The sequence below is a fragment of the Quercus robur genome, chromosome 3 (assembly GCF_932294415.1).
Source record: "Quercus robur chromosome 3, dhQueRobu3.1, whole genome shotgun sequence".
NCBI classification, from domain to species: Eukaryota; Viridiplantae; Streptophyta; class Magnoliopsida; order Fagales; family Fagaceae; genus Quercus; species Quercus robur.
Window position 1 is genome coordinate 63453141 of NC_065536.1, and position 18575 is coordinate 63471715.

The 18575-nt window shown below is 33.3% G+C and overlaps 1 protein-coding gene across 1 annotated transcript; it reads left to right on the forward strand.

Moving 5' to 3' along the window:
* Positions 1 to 15738: 15738 nt before the first annotated feature.
* On the forward strand, positions 15739 to 17152 carry LOC126718832 (pentatricopeptide repeat-containing protein At2g02980, chloroplastic-like). The gene has a single exon (XM_050421186.1). It carries the CDS (start codon positions 15948 to 15950, stop codon positions 16539 to 16541), a length of 594 nt encoding a protein of 197 aa, XP_050277143.1. The 5' UTR covers positions 15739 to 15947; the 3' UTR covers positions 16542 to 17152.
* Positions 17153 to 18575: the final 1423 nt, after the last annotated feature.

Consider the following 18575-nt stretch of genomic DNA (forward strand, 5'->3'; position numbering starts at 1 on the left):
TAGACATATAATCAAATAGCAACACGCTGACACCTTCATCTCTTTTTAAGAGGCTCTACATACTCCCAAGCTCACGCTGGCTTAGAGTTTAAAATTGCTTTTAGAAAGGTTAAGTATCACATATCCCGCCTTTGCAAGGAGGAACTAATATGTCGATGTGTCATAAAAATAGGATAAGGTTCACAGAACTTACGGTAGGTATAGTAATTGAGATTCTACTTCTAATTCATTACATGACGTTGAATGGTCAGAGTGGGATCAAGATCATGCTGTTTTTGGATTCATGTGTCTGCTTATTTGCTGAATTTTAATTGATATTGTTTAATGTGGATCTACGTTCATGTTTTAACTTCAATTTTTTTTTTTCGAATTATTATATCTTTGTTTAATCTTTTCTAGTTCTTATTGTTAATTTGAGAACTACTGCCCCTGGACGTAGGCTTTTTGATAACCTTTTGCGCAAAAATTGATATGAGAGCACTCTCACTACCCAATTCCTCATATGATATGCGAATCATTAGTGATAAGAATAGCCAACCTGGGTCATCAATAAAAGCCTTTTGATTTCTTATCATGTACTTAGATAGATAATTTGTTTCAAATACTTACAATTCATGATTTACATGGTGGAAGAGTACTACTAGTTTCAAACTCTAAATTGTGTGTGCCGATTGATCTATAAGCAAAGATTGGTTAGTGATCTCCAAATATCTTTATGTAAAGCCTAATTACAGCTTCTTCATGTCTTATCTTATCATATCCTGCGTGTATATTAATATTCCAATATTTAACCTAAGGATTTGATGAAGAAGATGATTTCATGTTTGAAATGAAGAGGGAAGCCATAGAGGAGACAGAGACACCATTTATGAAGAATGGAAGAATGTTATTAGAGGAGTTAATTGCCTTTTGCAATGGAGAAAGAAATCTTATTCATGTCTTCTTCTCTGCTGAAGAGCTCAGAAGAGCAACACACAACTGTGACCCACTTCAAATTTTTTGGATGCAGATGGTTTTCACTTTTACAAGGGTTCTTTGGAAGATCACTTATTTTCAGTTAAAAAGTATGGCAAAAGATCATGGGCTATACTTGGAGAGACGTTCAAAGACATTGTCATTGGATCACAAATTAATGAGTGTCCACCAAAATGTTCTAAAACTCTTACGATGTTGCTTAGAGACCAAAAATCTGATTCTAGTGTATGAATTTGTAAGGCACATCATTCTCTCCAACTGTATTTGTTTCCCATCAACTAAGGGACTTAACTCTGAGCCATTACCATTGAAATGCAAATTAAGGATTGCAACGGGCATAGCTAATGCAACTGCATATCTCTATACTGCATTTTCAGGCCTGTTATCCATACATATATATTCAGCAAGGTAACATTATATTGGACAAGAACAATGTTGCCAAACTGATTTATTTCTCACTCTCCATGTCAATTCCCGAAGGTCAATGGCATGTACAAGTTTTTCATATTTGTGGAAAACTTGGGTACACAACGCTAGAATATGCACGTATGGGCTATTTAACTGAGAATGCTAGTGTATATAGTTTTAGTGTGCTTATACTAACACTTTTGGCAAGATGAGGTTCATGTTTATACGGTAAATATAATAATGAGGCAAATAATCTAGTAGATTGGCCAATGCTTTGGTATAATGCCACTGAAAGAATTATCTTGAATGTTCCTGGCGAAAGAGATGTTTAAGCAAGCAATCAGGATCAATATAAGTTGCAAAGTGCGCCAAAGAACAGCTATTGAGAAACCTACAAATCAGTGGAAGCAATAATAAAGAATGGCAACTAGATTTTTGAATGTCTTTTTACCATTAAGCCTGTCCAACTCACAAAATAGACCAATAATAAAAAGAGCATATTTTGACACTCCGACCTTGAATGAAACTGTAGGAAGATATTCAAACATTTCCCTTTGATCTTGGATACATGCAAACATGCCCATGATGGGAAGATTTAGCTCCCTTGGTTCAGGGGGACTCATAGCAAGACTGCCTGATAATACAGTACCTTACTGGAGTTGGTTATGACACAGATTATAGAGCATTCCCTTGACAAGGGAGCTCCAACTATATTCACTGGAAACATTATATTAAAAATGAATAGACCCCAGATGGTTTAGATGAAGGCGGAGTGTAATTCGTTTGTCAACATATATAAGCTTATTTGGCTTTTTGCTGGAAAGTGGACCAAAGTATATTTGTGCTTTGAAAAAGGAAGGAAAAAAAATTTAAGGTAAATGAAAAGGCTGTACTTAAACAAGAAAAACTAAAAGCTAAGGCTGTGTTTGGGTCTATCTAGAGGCGGCAGAGGCAAGATCGCGCGGCAGAGGTGATTGGGTTACGGTGGGTCGCTCATCTTGTGGTGGTTTGCTTGACATGGGTAGAGAGAAAAAGGGTAGATCGGTGACATGGGTCTGATAGCGGCGAGATCGGTGGGTGGGTCTGAAGGAGGCGGCGACGACGAGATTGGTTTGTATATTAGAGATCGTGGGTGGGTCTGATAGCTTCTCGGCTTTGGTTGGTCAGAGGGAAAGAGGGAGGAAGAGAGAAGAGAAAGCTTCCTTGACCGGCGGTGTAGATCTGTGGCGAAGACGATGACGGTCCGATGAGGCTGAGGCATGAACCTGCGGCGCAATCAGACTGATGAAGGTTGGGTTGTCTTCTTCACTTTCCCTTCTAGCTCTCTCTCCGTCTTCGGGTATGTGAGTTCGAGTGGAGGGGATGAGGACGGCGATCTGACCGGCGAGGATGTGCTTGGGAATCACTTCAGGTGGAGTGTTCTTGAGCTCTCTCTCACTCTCTCTCTCTTTGGGTGTGTTTTTCGGAAATTCATTGAAGGTAAAATAAGAGTGTAAACGATTTTACAACCAAAGGGTCTTATTTTCCAGTCAATGTGTACCGTATTTTCCATAGGTACCAAACACCCACAAGGGTGTAAAATAATTTCCTAAAACCGTTTTCAGGCGAAACAAACGCTGCCTAAATGTAAAAGCTAGTAGAAAATGGACATATATCTACACAGTTTTTCCCATTTCCCAAATGAGTATGATATTGAAGGAGTTCAAATTATGGTAGTGGGAAGAGTTGATTTACAAATACAGATACAAGAAAAGAAAATGACTAGATTCAACAAAAGGAATTTAAAATTTTAAATACCACAAGCCTAAGGTTGATTCAGAAACTCAATCTAGGTAATTCATAAATGGTGCCTAAAGACATTTGTTTTTTTCTTTTTTTTGGACAAAGGAGATCAAAATTTCTGATATACATAGTAATGAAGTAAAAATCAGCTTCAATTTTTGAGTTAATGCTAATATAAAACTCTATCAGTCAACTGCAACTTTTGTCATGATAACATCCCTAGTTTCAACTACAAAAATTGCACATCCTTCAAAAGACATTAAAATTTTAAATAAAAAGTATCCATTTTGCTAATTGGAACCCCTCACATCAGGCAAAGATGTAAATAGAAAAAGTTTATGATATTGAACCTTGTATCAGCCAAATGTACAACAGTGCATATATTAGTTGTTACGAGACATCCCCAAGATCAACTTCACAAGAACGTAAAAAAGGCTTTTGGATGTTAAGCAATAAAGTGAGTGCATCACACAGTTCACTCAAGTAAATGAAACTATAAGAACCAATGGAGTTGTATGAAAAATCCATATTTATATCTGTATTATCACCATGAATTCAGGACTGCAAAAATGTAATAATTATATATTGTTCTACTTTAAATGTGTAAGAGAATTAGTTTGACTAACAGATAGACTACATGGCTCTAACTACATCGAATTCTTCCTGAAAACTTACAAAGATTCATATCTTGGATTCAAAGAAGTCATACTTTGAGAAACTTTCTTAATCATAAGCACAAAATTGATTGAATTAGATAAAAATAATAATGTAATTTAGTTCTAGTGTACAAGGCAAAAGAAAGCTGTGCTCCAATACACTCAAATTATAACAACAAAACAGCAAATGAAAAGTTACAAGACCACATGAAAATCTGATTCACTGGATCAAAGGAAGCAACTACACCCAACAGATTTTTGCATGTATCCTCAAAAACAACAAGAACAATCAAATGGACATAATGGGGGTATTTCCAGCATCAGACTTATCGAAACCAATTCCTCTTCTGTGTAAACAGTAAACGGCATAGCATATCTAGTTTTCTAACCGCCCAATGCTTAAACTTAAATTGCGCGATGAACTATTCAAATGAACTACTACAAGAAAGAAGACCAATTTGACAGTTTATAAAGAAGACAGAATAAAGAAGAAACCAGAATGTTACTATATAAACAAATAACAGTTGCCCTTCCTGTTTCTAAACAGTTTCGCCGTGAATGTTATTGAAGCTGACATCCCTAAAGAAGAAACCAGAATAAAGAATTAAATAAACAGTATAGGTACTATTTCAATAAGGGCTAAATATAACACTAGGTAGTTTCAGTTACAGGTGCTTCAAATGATGCAGGTTATTAAGCTGGCCTCCAATCCACCCAGTGAGGTTTAGTCGTTGAATTTTACTGCATAAAATTAGTAGAGACCATAGAAGGGTAAGGTTTTGGGCTTTTATGGCAATGCGGCATTGTTAGTAGAAAAAATAGGTTAGCTAAGTGGATTATAGGTGTATAACAGATGAATCAGAACATGACACTCCTGTTCATGACTCTCCATCCCTTTAGCACTAGTGGGTTGTTTAGGGACCTGTATAGATCTTGAAGAGCACAGACTACACCATGTAAGCAAATGAGAGCACAGCACAGCAGAGCAATATTTGAACTCAAAACAAATATAGAGAGAAGCAACAATAACACTACTAGAGTACCCAAAAAAAATGAGAAACAGTAGTGTGCTAAAAAACTAGAATAGCAAACGTTATATCACTCATACTAGAATAATGAAGAAACATATTAATACACTTCTTCTGCAGCAGACAATACCTCATAAATGCTCTCTTTGAAAGAAATACATATTATAACCCCAAAAATGAGTCAAAGCCTGAATCTTTGTGAGGTATTATTCTATGGTAGTCTTCCCAGGTATTTTTGATTGGTACCCTTGTACCCAAGATTCCACATTCTACTGAAACTACAAGGTTCACAATAAGAACACATTTATTCAAATAGAATGCTACAATCAGAGATGGACTCTTCAATAACAAACGATTCAAAGTTTTAATTCTCGTTTTATATTTGTTCCCCTTTAATTTTCCTTGAATTTTTTTCTAGGGTAAAATTGTTGCTCTTTCTGAAATCAAAGGCATATATATAGACATAAACCGCCAAGCTTCCACATAAGCATGATATTTTTTTCATTCATTTTCTTGGTAAACAAACAGAGAAAAAGAGAGAAAAGTTACCTTGAGCAAAGTGAGTTCCCCCCCCCCCCCCCACCCAAATTCTATGGCTCCACGGTGTACTTCACAAATGAAGAATCTATTGAATTCACACAACGAGAAATGCTACGTCTATAACATTTTTATAACAAACTAGCCTCTGAGCACGCGCTCACGCGTGTGCTCAGAGGCTTTTCTATTTTTTGGGTAAGGGTTAATTTAGAGTTTTTATTATAATTTGAGATTACTACATTTTTCGATCACAAAAAAACCTAGGGGTGTGATGAGTATCATGTGTGGAGAAATAATTTTTTATCACACCCTTAGATTTTTTTGTGATCGAAAAATGTAGTAATCCCAAATTATAATACATGTTCTAAATTAACCCTTACCCAAAATCAAATAATCAATCGAACTTCCAAATTCCAAATGGAGTAATAGTAACTCTGAGAACTAAACCGAATGCTCATAGTAGTACAAATTTAAATTGAAAAATTAACATAAATTTTAAAAACTAAGAACTATCTACTATGACTATAGCTCATCACTCTCACCGCTATTAATGCTAACAACTATGTTGTTGATGATCAGCTACAACACTGCTCGGGCTCAACATTTTTGGAGACAACATTGGCTTCATTTTAAAAATGGGTCACTCACCTGAGAAATAATAAGAAAAATTTTAGACGTTTGCAAACCAAATATTTTTTACAAACACCTAGAACACGTATTTAACCATAAAAGCAACGGACACAACTCACCACATTCCCCAAATTATGAAATGCAGAAACATAAAAGAAAAAAAATGAAGAACAATCAAACGTGAAGAAGAAAAAGAATAGGAGGAAGAGAGAGCACCACTTAAAATAATTAGGGAATGCCTTTATCATCTATAATATACAATATCAACTAATTAGTCAATAATTTCAAATCGATAACCACAAAAACAAAAAAAAAGAGATAAAAATATTACCATTTCCATACTTTGAAAAAGAATTTGCACCAAAGTGAAACAATTAGAGAAAATATTTTAAAAAAAAGAACCAGTACCGCAAAATTAAAAGCAAATAGATATTAAAGAGACTGGAAAAAAAAAAAAAAAAAAAAAAAAAAAAAAAAAAAAAAAAAAGGTTGATCGGTGGGAGGATATTACCAATTACCAAAGTCAAGTAGATGAGTGGATTCGGAATGCCTCTAGATCTAGACTCTAGAGTGGCAATAGAAAAGAAGAATGGCCAAGATTTGCTTTCTCTCCCCACTGGCCAAATCTCTTTTTGTCAGCCTCTTCTTCTCTCCACCTAAAAACAAAATATATATAGATACTGGATAAAAAAAAAGATGAGAAGAAAGTGCATTTGTTTATATAAAAAATGGAGAAAGTGTGAACTGCAAAGAAACTGAAAAGGAACTGATGAAAAATGTATTTTACAATGAATTTGGTTTACAATTAGTTGTAAAAGGGAAAAAAAAAAATTTGAGTTTAGTAATTGTATAAGTGGAAAACGTGGTTGGCAAATTAAAAGCAATTTTTTAGGAGTGAAACATGGTAAATCTAATCGGTTTTAAAAAGGGGAAAAATGATTTTGTTAATTTTAAAAGTTGGAAACGTTCAATCAAAATAAAAAGTGAAAAGTTATCCAAAAAAAAAAAAAAAAAAAGTGGAAAACTAACGTGAGAGAGAAATGGAGAAGTGGGAGAAAAAACTGTTTTTTTTTTTTAGCTAAAAATTAGGAGTTTTTAAATTAGGAGTTTTTAAATTAGTTTTTAAATTACTAATTTTACATGTCTAACCCTATAATTTAAACCTTAGAAACAGATGAATTTGAGGGTATTTTGGGCATAAAAATTAAGGAATCCAAACAGGAGAAGCCCCTTAAATAGTAGTATAGATTACAGGTGGTTAGTTGTTATTGGTTCAAATTTGAAACTAACACTAAGATTACTTTTTTGTCTTAACAATAACAACCAGTAACAACATGCCACTTAGGATTTGTTGTAAAAATGTTGTAGAAATGTTGTAGACATATCATTTCTCTTTACACAGAACTCATTTTTATGCTCTGATTTTGGGCTTTGGGCCTTTTATTTCGAGGGTGGAATATTTTGTAAACTTTATATAGCGCTTGAAAGCAGTTAAAGCACAAACTTGTAAAAAACAATAAATAGATCACTAAACTATAAACTTTTTTTTTTGGATAGAATTTCTACTCTAGTCTAATTTAAGTATATACGTGTGTGAAACTCCCTCCTGGAGACTTGAACCCCGACCTTTACCCTTAACACCCCTACAAATATTTATACTTGTAGATTGACTACCGCACCAAGAGTGTGCAGTGGTAACTATAAAGCTTTTGAAGTGGCCACTAAAAGTAAAAGGTAAATTATTAATGGGAGCATAAATAGATACATTCTATGCCAATGATTACATTGTTACATAAAAAATCAGTGGTAATGAGTGATGAATTTGTTTTACATCAATAGTTACTGGTCAATTGAATCTTTAAAAATCTAATTAGGGGTATGCAACCAACCCATCAACCTGCCAAAACTGACCTGTCTCAACACAACCCACCGAGTTGGGTTGGGTTACAAATTATTTTTTATTTTTATTTTTTTAGCGGTTCAGTTGAGTTTGGGTCATAAAATTTTAAACCCGACCCAACCCACCCATATATTTAATATATATTTAAAATATATTATATAATTAATAATTATATTTTTTAAAATAACCAACTCTTCCTATCCTATATAAAAGCCAAAAGTTCACACAAACCCTAGTAAATTACTATTGTTGTTTAGTCATTAGAGTTGTTTGCCTTTAAGGAGTTACATTGATACTAATTTTTGGGTTTTCTTAATATATTTATATTTATATTTTTTTTGCTCAATTTAATAATAATAGTAATAAAAAAATTGCCCAACCCATGGGTTCAACCCGACCCATGTGGGTTGGGTTGGACTTATGTGATGGGTTGGGTTGGGTTGAATTTTTTTTAACCCTCCATGGTAGGTTGGGTCAAAAAATCCCCTTAACCCGACCTAACCCGACTCATGCACACTCCTAATTCTAATTGATTTTTTTTTCTTCTTATTTTTGTTAAGTTCAATTAGCTCTCATGATCTACCTACTGACAAATAGTCAAATTTATACTTATTTATTTGTTGATTTCGTATTGAAATTAATACGCATGTATCTAAACTAAATAATTAAAATCTCAATGAGTTGGTATAGCGGTTATAAAAACATCATGAAATCCATGAGGTTTTGGGTTCAAAACCCCTTACCCCATTTCCAAATGGATTCCTCCAATTAATTAAACTAATTTATTCTAATTTAGATTGTTATAAGAATAAGAACCCCTCCTATTTAAATATTCAAGTTTCTTTCAATTTTTATTAATCACACAAAATTAAATAAATGTCAAGTGTCTTGCATATGACTTAAAATTGGAAGAATTGAAGGGTGTCATTGAAAAACTTATTAATAATACAATATTATGTTGTACATTTTTGATTGATTTTTATAATGGAATCAATTTTAGTAACTTTTTCTTAAAAAATAAACATTTTATGAAAATCAATTTTAGTAACTTTGTTTTGTAGGAGGAATTTTGTTTTTGTTTTACAAAAAGTATGAAAATAATTTTTTTTAAAATTGAATGTGAAACTAATTTTCATATAATAATTTTTACATTATATGTGTTTGGCTCCTACATTTAAGAACAATTTTCAAAATATTGAAAAAAGTAATGTTTGGGAGACCATTTTTGCTTTGAGATTTAAAAAATATATATATATATATTCTATAGAAAGTAATGTGTAGATTACTTTTTTTTTTTTTTTGGATAACGATAAGTTTCAAAATTGAAATGTGAGAATAAAACTAATGTACATTTTAAATTTTATTTTTATTTTTATATAATGACAAAATTCAAATTTGTGATAAATGTAAACTTCTTAATTTAAAAGATAGAAGAGTTTAGACAAATATTTGGGGTTAATAATTTTCAATTTATTACCAGCTATACCATTAATAACATTTTGTGTATCTTGAAAACATCTTCTTTGCTGTTTTCAATATCCAATTTTCAATCAGGAAAATAGGAAATAATTTTATGAAAACAGTATTTAAAAAGTATGAGGTAAACAATAGATTCAAGTGTGGAACTCACCATTTTATAGTTTTCAAAATAAAATAAAAAATTACATTTAAATCCTCTTACCAAAAAGACCCAAGATACAAAATATTTGGATTTAAATATTAATTCTAAACACCACATCACATCACAAAATGACATCAGTTTATGAAATAAACCAAAATAAAATTAATTTTTAAAAATATTTTAAAATAACATTACTTTAATAAGTAACAGTAAAAAAATTCTATGTTATAAATTAATTAACTACATAAACTAATCTTGTGCACTTACAAACTATTTTTAAATTTTAAGGATTGCAAACTCCTTTGAGATTCCTTCTCAAAAAGAATAATAAAAAAAAAAAATCCTTTGAGATTGTCTCATTAGTTACAAAATGAAGTTTTTTTAAAAAAAATATAATAAACAATAGTCAATTTATTGAGATTTGAGGATGGAAATTAGATTATAAAAGGGATAGAATAAAAGGAGGACAATCCTCAAGTCAAACCTGGGAGTCCTCCTTTGTCCTCATCTTGTAATGTCTTTGCCCAAGCATGAGCAACTCTCTTACAATGCCCTATTAAATATAAGAAAAAGAAACAATTAATGATCCTCATAATAATTAATTAGACTTTCACTTTTTAGAATTCTCTTTCTTTGGAAGAGGAGAATTACGAAGAAAACATTATGGGATTGAAAGTTTTCAAATTATTCTCTAAAACTCTAGAATGATCTTTTCAACAATATTAAAATTTTCTAACGTACCGACAAACCACCTATGTTTATCTAGTACATATGTGCAATTTGTCTTGGCGAAACTACAATATTGGTCCCTCAAGTTTACCCTGTGTGCGCAATTGGTCCCTCAAGTTTTAACTGAGCACAATTGGTCCCTCAAGTTTATAAAATGCGTTGTTTCAGTCCTTTTACTAACTGCCGTTAGTGATGTTGCTTACGTGGCTAACGGAAAAATGACTTAGCATTTTTTTAAATGACATGGCATTTTTTAAATTAAAAAATTACAATAACTAATTTCCATGTAAGATTTTAGTGACCCAGTTGAAATCAAATTGTAAATTAGAACCCGGTTACAAAGTAAACCCTTTTTTTTTTTTTAGTCTAATTTTGGTTTAACACAAACACACGACGGCGCCAGGCAGAGAAAGGGGAAGAAGAGATTGACGCTAGCCTATGCGACGCCGCCTCCCTCTGACCTGTCACCGGTGGAGACCCAAGCCGTAGCCACCACCGGCGATAGCCAAGCCTTAGTCACCACCGGCGATAGCCCAAGCCTTAGTCACCGCCGGCGAAAGCCAGTGAGCCGTGTCTCTTCTTCCCTCGCACAACCATTGACCCGCCTCCCTCCTCCCATCTCAGGTATTACACTCTTTCCTATGGTATCTCACCTCAATTTAGGTTCATGTATGATTTAGATCCAAAGTTTTTGGGATAATTTGCATCATAGTTTGGTGACCATAAGATTCGGACTTGGTGAATTTAACAACAACGTTGTCAGTGCTCCAATAGATTTAGATGGATTAAAGTCAAAACAAATGCTCAAGGATTGTTTGTTTTTACTTGTTTCACTACTGGTTGTAAAAGTCCTCTTATGTTTCTTTTCTTTTAGTAAGTGTTTATTTCATTTTCAAAATTTTTATGTTATTTTTTTATTTTTTTATCTTGGTTTCACTGCGTGAGGCCTATTCCTTATGTTATCTCTGGCACTGTTTCTTTGAGTCAGGAGTTGAATGAACCTGTGCTTTCATTCCGTAAGTCTTCTGTCTTCAGCTGAAAGTTTTCGAAGGCCTTAAACACTGCTTCCACCTGTATGTAACATTTGCATATAATTCATGGTCATAGAGAAATATCCTAACCATATAAATGACTTAGCAAAATCAATGTCTTTATTTTCCACAAACCAATTCAGGCTTCTTAGAGTACACCCTTACTATCATATCTTGGTAAAATGTAGGCAACAAGTGGCTGACGTGATCATCTTGGATTGAGAATACCTTATCACTGTCATAATCCTGAAAAAGTCAAGCTGTAAATTCTCACAATGGGCAAGTAATATCATGTCCTCTAAAGAAAAAACCGTTCATGAATTATTAGTCTAACCAATTCATGAAGGATTAATATTTAAAAGCAGTGCCTTTAAATTTGTTATTTGTGTTAAAAATTGTAAATTTGTTATTTGTGTATGATTATCCAAATGTTACCAGTTGTGAATGTTAACACAGGTTTGGCATTGAATTCTCTACTTTTATTTAGATATTGCCAACTTGATCTAGATGTTCTGATATGATATCTTACATTGGATTATTGAAGATTTGTCATTTCCAACCATAAATATATTCCCTTATTGTTTTTTTCTGATTGTTGTCATAGAATGTTCACCGACTCCTGTAGGAGGCTTAGGATCATGAAGGGCTCAAAGGCAATTGGGCTAGGCATGTGTTATTATAATATATTCAGAGTGATAATTTGTCAGCTTAATATATAGTGTGATTGAACATCATGGACTTGTTGTCAGTGTAATTGTCGATTTTTGTCTCTGTTGTGAAAATGTACATTCAAAATGATCTACGAAATATGCTTTAATTGCAGCTCCAAGGACCATGGAGAAGTGTAAGAACCGTAACTAAAGTGGAAGTATTAACAAAGACCAAAGGGAGGTGTTTCCTGGGTATCAAAAGCTTTGAAGGATTTTGAAGTTTGGTATTCTATTTTAGAAACCTATGTGTTTTATATATGTATTAGCTTTTGTGTAGTTAAGAGACTGGAAAATTTTCATGTAAGGTAGAAGATTTTTAACTAGAGACATGGATTATTATATAATTTCATTTGTTTTTATATATGTATCTCTAAACTCAAAAGTGATGTGTAAATGGATTGCTTGATATTTGTAATTTCACTCACTTTTTATGGAAAATTAGAGATGATAAAAATATTTAGTACCCTTATCACAACGAAAATTTCAGAAAATTATGCAAATTGAACTTACCAGTTTCATCTCTCTCTGGTATTCAAGAATCCTTTCTATGGTGACATTTTTCAACATTGTAACTATAAATCCCTGCTTTACAGCAGAGGTGGAATCTACAGATATTGCAATTTTTCTATAGTCCATGAAATTTTCAAAAGGCAATTCTATATTTTTGCCACTAACTATTACTAGGACACACATGCTAACTACAGCATCAAAAAGCTGACATGATGCTAGCGTGGAACCAACAGGATCTAAGCAGAACTTTGATGAGTGAATCCCTTGTGAAGCTAAATGTTGATTAGTTTGTGATGGTGCTCCATGTTTCATTATGCCATCTTCTTCATTTTCAAGTACTTGAAAAAGCAACTCACGGACTTCTCCTACTGACAAATGCAGAATTCGTGGCTTATACAACTTTTTTTTAACCTTTTCTCTGCTACCCCCCCCCCCCCTCTTTTGTTCATTTCATTAATTGAATTTAATCTGCTTATTGTATTTTATTTTTGCAAGTAGAATTGCTTTATTGAAATAAAAACACGTTATGTTCACAATGATGAACACAGGATTAAGAAAAATTACACAATAAAACTAAGAGAATTGTGAAACTCTAAAATAGAGGTACAACGTGTAAAACCCCAAATTTGTTGATTAAAGCAAAGTTCAATAAAAACTCCTGCCTTCTTTGAAATATGAGACCATCAAAGTATAAATCTTAGTCAAGACAACAGTGATTTCACTGTAGTTTTGTACCAAATTGGGTTGGGTATATTTGAAATTTGATTGCCACAGTTTTGTACAATATGCTCTTCCATATTGAATTTGCTCTTCCATTCAAGAGTCTTGCAAATTAAACCATTCTAGGGCATAACAATATCTCTAAACAATTGATCAATTTTAAATGAAAGACTAGCTGATTGCATAATTTGACAAGGTTTCTAATAAACATCATATTAAATTGCACCAATTAACATGTTCAAAATCGTAACATTAAATAACCTATACTTTAAATTGTTCCAAATAGTAGTAATCCTTGAACTATTTCAAATAATAACAAAAAAATATCTAAGAGTTCCATCCACTTCAAAATACAAATTTATCTCCACAAGCACCTTCACTTCTGCACATTTAACCACAACAAATATCGTTCACTGTTCACTTTTGCAGTTGTGCATTCTTATAAAATTTTGTAATTCTTCTGGATGTCTCACTTGCAGCAGCCATTGTCTCTACTGATACTCCAAAACTGTAACTTCTGGTAACTTCGTTGGGTCCAACCTGATAAGGTGCACAATGATATTTACCATAAAGAAACAACATAGACAATTTTGTTGTAACATATAAATGTAATAATAATAACCTGAGATACTGGTTGACTTTGATGGACTCCTTCACATTGGGGTGTTGGCTGACTTTGTATTGTGACATTTCTTTTCCTAACCTGAAAATACATTATAGCTTCATTTCAGCACATTAACTATAAATTTGTGATTTTTTTCATATGAGACTAACAAATATAAATATGTACTTGCAATCACTCACAAGTATTTTTTGACTATGCTGGCTTGCATATGCTCCATGGCTTGGTTGTGATGGAGGTGCTGCCCCATTAGTAGGTTCTATATGGCTTGAAGATGTCCCATGTTCTTGGTTTTCCAAACAGTGTGTTGTTACATTTTGCTCTCTCATCTATAAATGGTACATCACAACTTAGTAGTGCATTATCAACAAGGGGAAAAAAGAGAAGAAAAAAAAAATCTAACTATTACAAGCCTTACTCGTAATTGTTTGCTAGATTGAGTAGCAGGATTGCACCTCCTCTTGTTATGGCCTACTGTTCCACATTGGCTACATTTAACATGGCCAATTCTCCTCTTTATCTTATATGGATTGTTTAGCTCACCAAGTTCTTTCTTCCTCTTCTTTTTAGGCCTACCCCCTTGTCTTACTTTTTTAGGAGGGAGTATGGTTTCTCTATTACTCTGTGGCCACAACTTGGGACCATTAATAGGGTATATACATGACCCATAAGTTTGGGTTAAGGACTCCATACTATAGCAATGATGCACATAATCTTCAATCGTATGACCCATATATCCCAATGCAGCTATAGAATGTGCACAAGGAATCCCAGTAAGGTCCCATGATCCACATGAGCATGTACGCTGCTTTATGTCAACTACATACTTGTCAGGCAATTTTGATACTTCAAACTTTGATTCATTGCTATCCCCACAACTAAATACTTTTTAAAGAATATTGCAATTAATCAATTAATTTTTTTTTTTTTTTTTTACAAGACTAGTTATTTATTATCAAAAGTATAAAGCCCCCGTCAATGTCCTTTCCCTTACTTACTTGCCCTTTATCTAATTGCCTATCCCCATTTTGGTGACATTTCTTTTATACTAAATCTACATGATGCAAACTAACCTTAAGTTGTCTTTCTGCCACATCCTCGGTTGAGTTTGTAAATGTGGGCAATCATGGATAATTGGATTTCAATTAATCACTTCGTTTTATTTTGCATGTCATTCTTGGACTTCTACTTTGTCAGGTATTCAGGATTCAAAACTAGTATACACTTAAGGTTTCCATTAAAGAGGATTGGATTTTTGTTTTTCTTTTCTTTGAACGCGCTTCACTCTTTAAAGTGTCATTTTTATTTATATACATTTAAGGTGCACTTTTTTGTTTTTAATTTTTAAAATCCATAAAGAGGCTCGAAGAGCAGTACTCGTGGGATCTTTTACAAATTTTATGCTAATTGTTCTTTTGGTTGTATATATATATATATATCCTTTGTTAATATGATACTGCAGTTAACATAAAACCGAATTTTGTGAATCTGCATAGGATCTTTCCAATGGTCTTTAGACCAAATGAAATCTCCTTCCCCTATTTTTGAGAATCGCTTTCAATTTTGCCAATGATCATGGGTTCAATTATGCTAATACTTTGTACATGAAAATGTATCAATTAAGTTATAAGACTTTTAGCTAATTACTAACAATCCTTAATCTATAATTTACATCCTAAAATTTAAAGAAAGTTATAATAAACACGTCAATTAAACCAATTGTGTGAATTAGCACCCTAGGTTGATTGTAGTTTTGGTCACTGATGTAATTTTTTAAAAATTTAAAATTTAAATACACAATCGTACTTTTTGAATCGATATAAAGCTTAGCAGTAGCGCAGAGTTATATTGGAGATTATGATATTCGGTTCAAATTAGATTTAAAACGAAAGTTTTATCGCCAAGAGTTTTGTATTTAAGTAATATCACATTTTCTCCTTTATCAAGATAATTATTATTCAAATTCCACCTCCTATTATTGTAACGATCAAATCATTATAATAAGAATAAGAAGATGACCAATGACCCTGTTGGTTTTGTAAATTAAGGTCCCTGTAGTCACAACCAGGTCCAGTAAGCAATAATTACATGGACGTGATTGCCATGTACGTGGTTACCCACCTCCAAAATGACATCACTGTCCTCACCAAGCTCATCAGTTGCTGTGCTTTCCATCCTTCTGCTACCTTTATGGACCATGCCCACCAACTGTTCGACCAAATTCTCCAACCAGACATTGTGGTCTTCAACTCCCTGGCCTGTGGATACTCCCGCTCCAATGCCCCTCTTCAGGCCATTTTGCTATTTTCTGATACACTATGCTCTGGCATTGTCCCTGATGACTATTCCTTCCCTTCTCTTCTCAAGGTATGTGCAAGCTCTAAGGCATTGCAAGAAGTTAAACAATTGCATTGCCTTGCTACCAAACTTGATCTCAACCATAACATATATGTATGTCCCACATTGATAAATATGTATAGTGAGTGCAATGATGTGAACGCGGCTCGTGTCTTTGATAAGATAGCTGAGCCTTGTGTTGTTTATTATAATGCAATAATCACAGGATATGCTCGAAGTAGTTGGCCCAATGAGGCGTTGTCATTGTTTCGCGAATTGCAAGCGAGTGATCTCAAGCCTACTGATGTAACACTGCTTAGCATACTTTCATCTTGTGCTTTGTAAGGAGCATTAGAATTAGGGAGGTGGATACATGAGTATGTGAAGATACATGGTTTTGATAAATATGTAAAGGTCGAAACTGCTCTTATAGATATGTATGCAAAGTGTGGAAGCTTGGATTATGGCATGATGCAGTTTGCGAACATGTCTGTAAGAGATACACAGGCTTGGTCAGCCATGGTTATGGAATATGCAACTCATGGGCATGGTTTATCATTGTTTGAAGAAATGAAGACCACGAGAGTGTGACCTGATGAGATTACATTTTTGCGTCTTTTAAAAGCTTGCAGCCACACTGGCTTAGTAAGGGAAGGTTGTGAGTATTTCTATAGCATGAGTGACAAGTATGGGATTATTCTGGGTATCAAGCATTATGGATGTATGGTGGATTTGCTTAGTCGAGCTGGTCACTTAGATGAGGCTTATAAGTTCATCGATGGATTACCAATTTAGCCCACTCCCATACTTTGGCAAACCTTGGTATCTGCTTGTAGCAGCCATGGCAATGTAGAATTGGCAAAGTGAGTGATTGGATGAATTTTTGAATTGGATGACTCTCAAGGAGGAGACTGTGATCTTATCGAACTTGTGCGCAAGGGTTTGAGTTAATCTTGTACCGGTGTACTGTTTCGAGTTTATCGTTATTTTATATATATATATATATATATGTATGTATGTGTGTGTGTATATTATAATAAATATAAAAGTTTACCATAAAATATTACCTCAATTCATAACAAATTATTCATGGTTTTAAAGCCAAAGCTTATCTAAAATTTTTTTAGTGAAGCCCAAAGGAAATCAAATGCAACCCATACCCATGTAATGGTAATGATTATAGCAAATTTGTATTTCTATTGCAATTACAGTGCATAATGGTATGTTTATTATTTTCCATACCTTTTGTTGTTTAGTTTGTGAAGTTTATTTAATACTTATCCTTCTAAATTGCATTACACGGGGTATGTACAATCAAATTTTAATCTGCCTAAGCATTAGAACACAATCAATGATTTAAGAAAAAGAAAAAAAATGTTGGATTGTTTCTTGGTTCTCTCAGTTTGCTATCTCACATAAACAATGCTTGGGCACCATTTCTAGTTAAGGTATCTATCATTCATGGATTCAGATAGAAGTTTGGATACAAAATAACTTTCACTAAGGAAACATGGTTCTATTAACCTCAACGGAGTAGGGCAAAATGTGAAGAACTTGAGAGAGAGAGAGAGAGAGAGAGAGAGTAACAATTAGATAAAAAGGTAGATTCAATGCTAAAGTATGATAAACCTATACCAGTTTTCTAAGAGAGAGACTAACAATTAGATAAAAAGGTAGATTCAATGCTAAAGTATGATAAACCTATACCAGTTTTCTATATAACATAAACAATGCTTGGGACACAATTTCCAGTTAAGATATCATTGGTGGATTCACATTGAAGTTAAGATACAAAATAACTTTCAGTAAGGATGGAAAGTTTTCTATAATATTTTTTTTACCTTGTACTTCCTAAGTGATGGAAAGTTTGGTTTAGGCATTCTTAAAAACACTTTGAGGGAGCAAATAACAAATGCCACAAACCTAAATCTTCAACTTGTAGTACAGCTTTAAACAATGAATAATTCTTCGACTTTCAATTCCAAATTCATTGAAAACCAGTACCTAAACAATAATTAAGCTCCACAAAATTACACAACACTTCAAATCATCACACCAGTATATCTTAAACCCAGTAAAAGAAAATAGAAATTACATAAATAGTTACCAAGTATTTGCCATTTAAGCACTCTAAATTATCACACACTCGAGCTGACCCAATACAGAATATTGCATTTAAACCAAATTAAACAACTCCAACACCACCAATATAAATAAGAACATGAAATATAAAGAAAATTTCCAATACCAATAGCAGGAAAAATAAAGAGAGTAAGAATAACACAGAACGGATACTCACAATGTGGATCATATGGTCATGAGAGATGCCGAGAAAGTATTACAGTATAGCTTGTTGGGGACATTAACCAATAATATTGA

Bases quoted from the DNA above. Each gene is read 5' to 3' on its own strand.
- LOC126718832 (XM_050421186.1), top strand. From the start codon at position 15,948: ATGGACGTGATTGCCATGTACGTGGTTACCCACCTCCAAAATGACATC.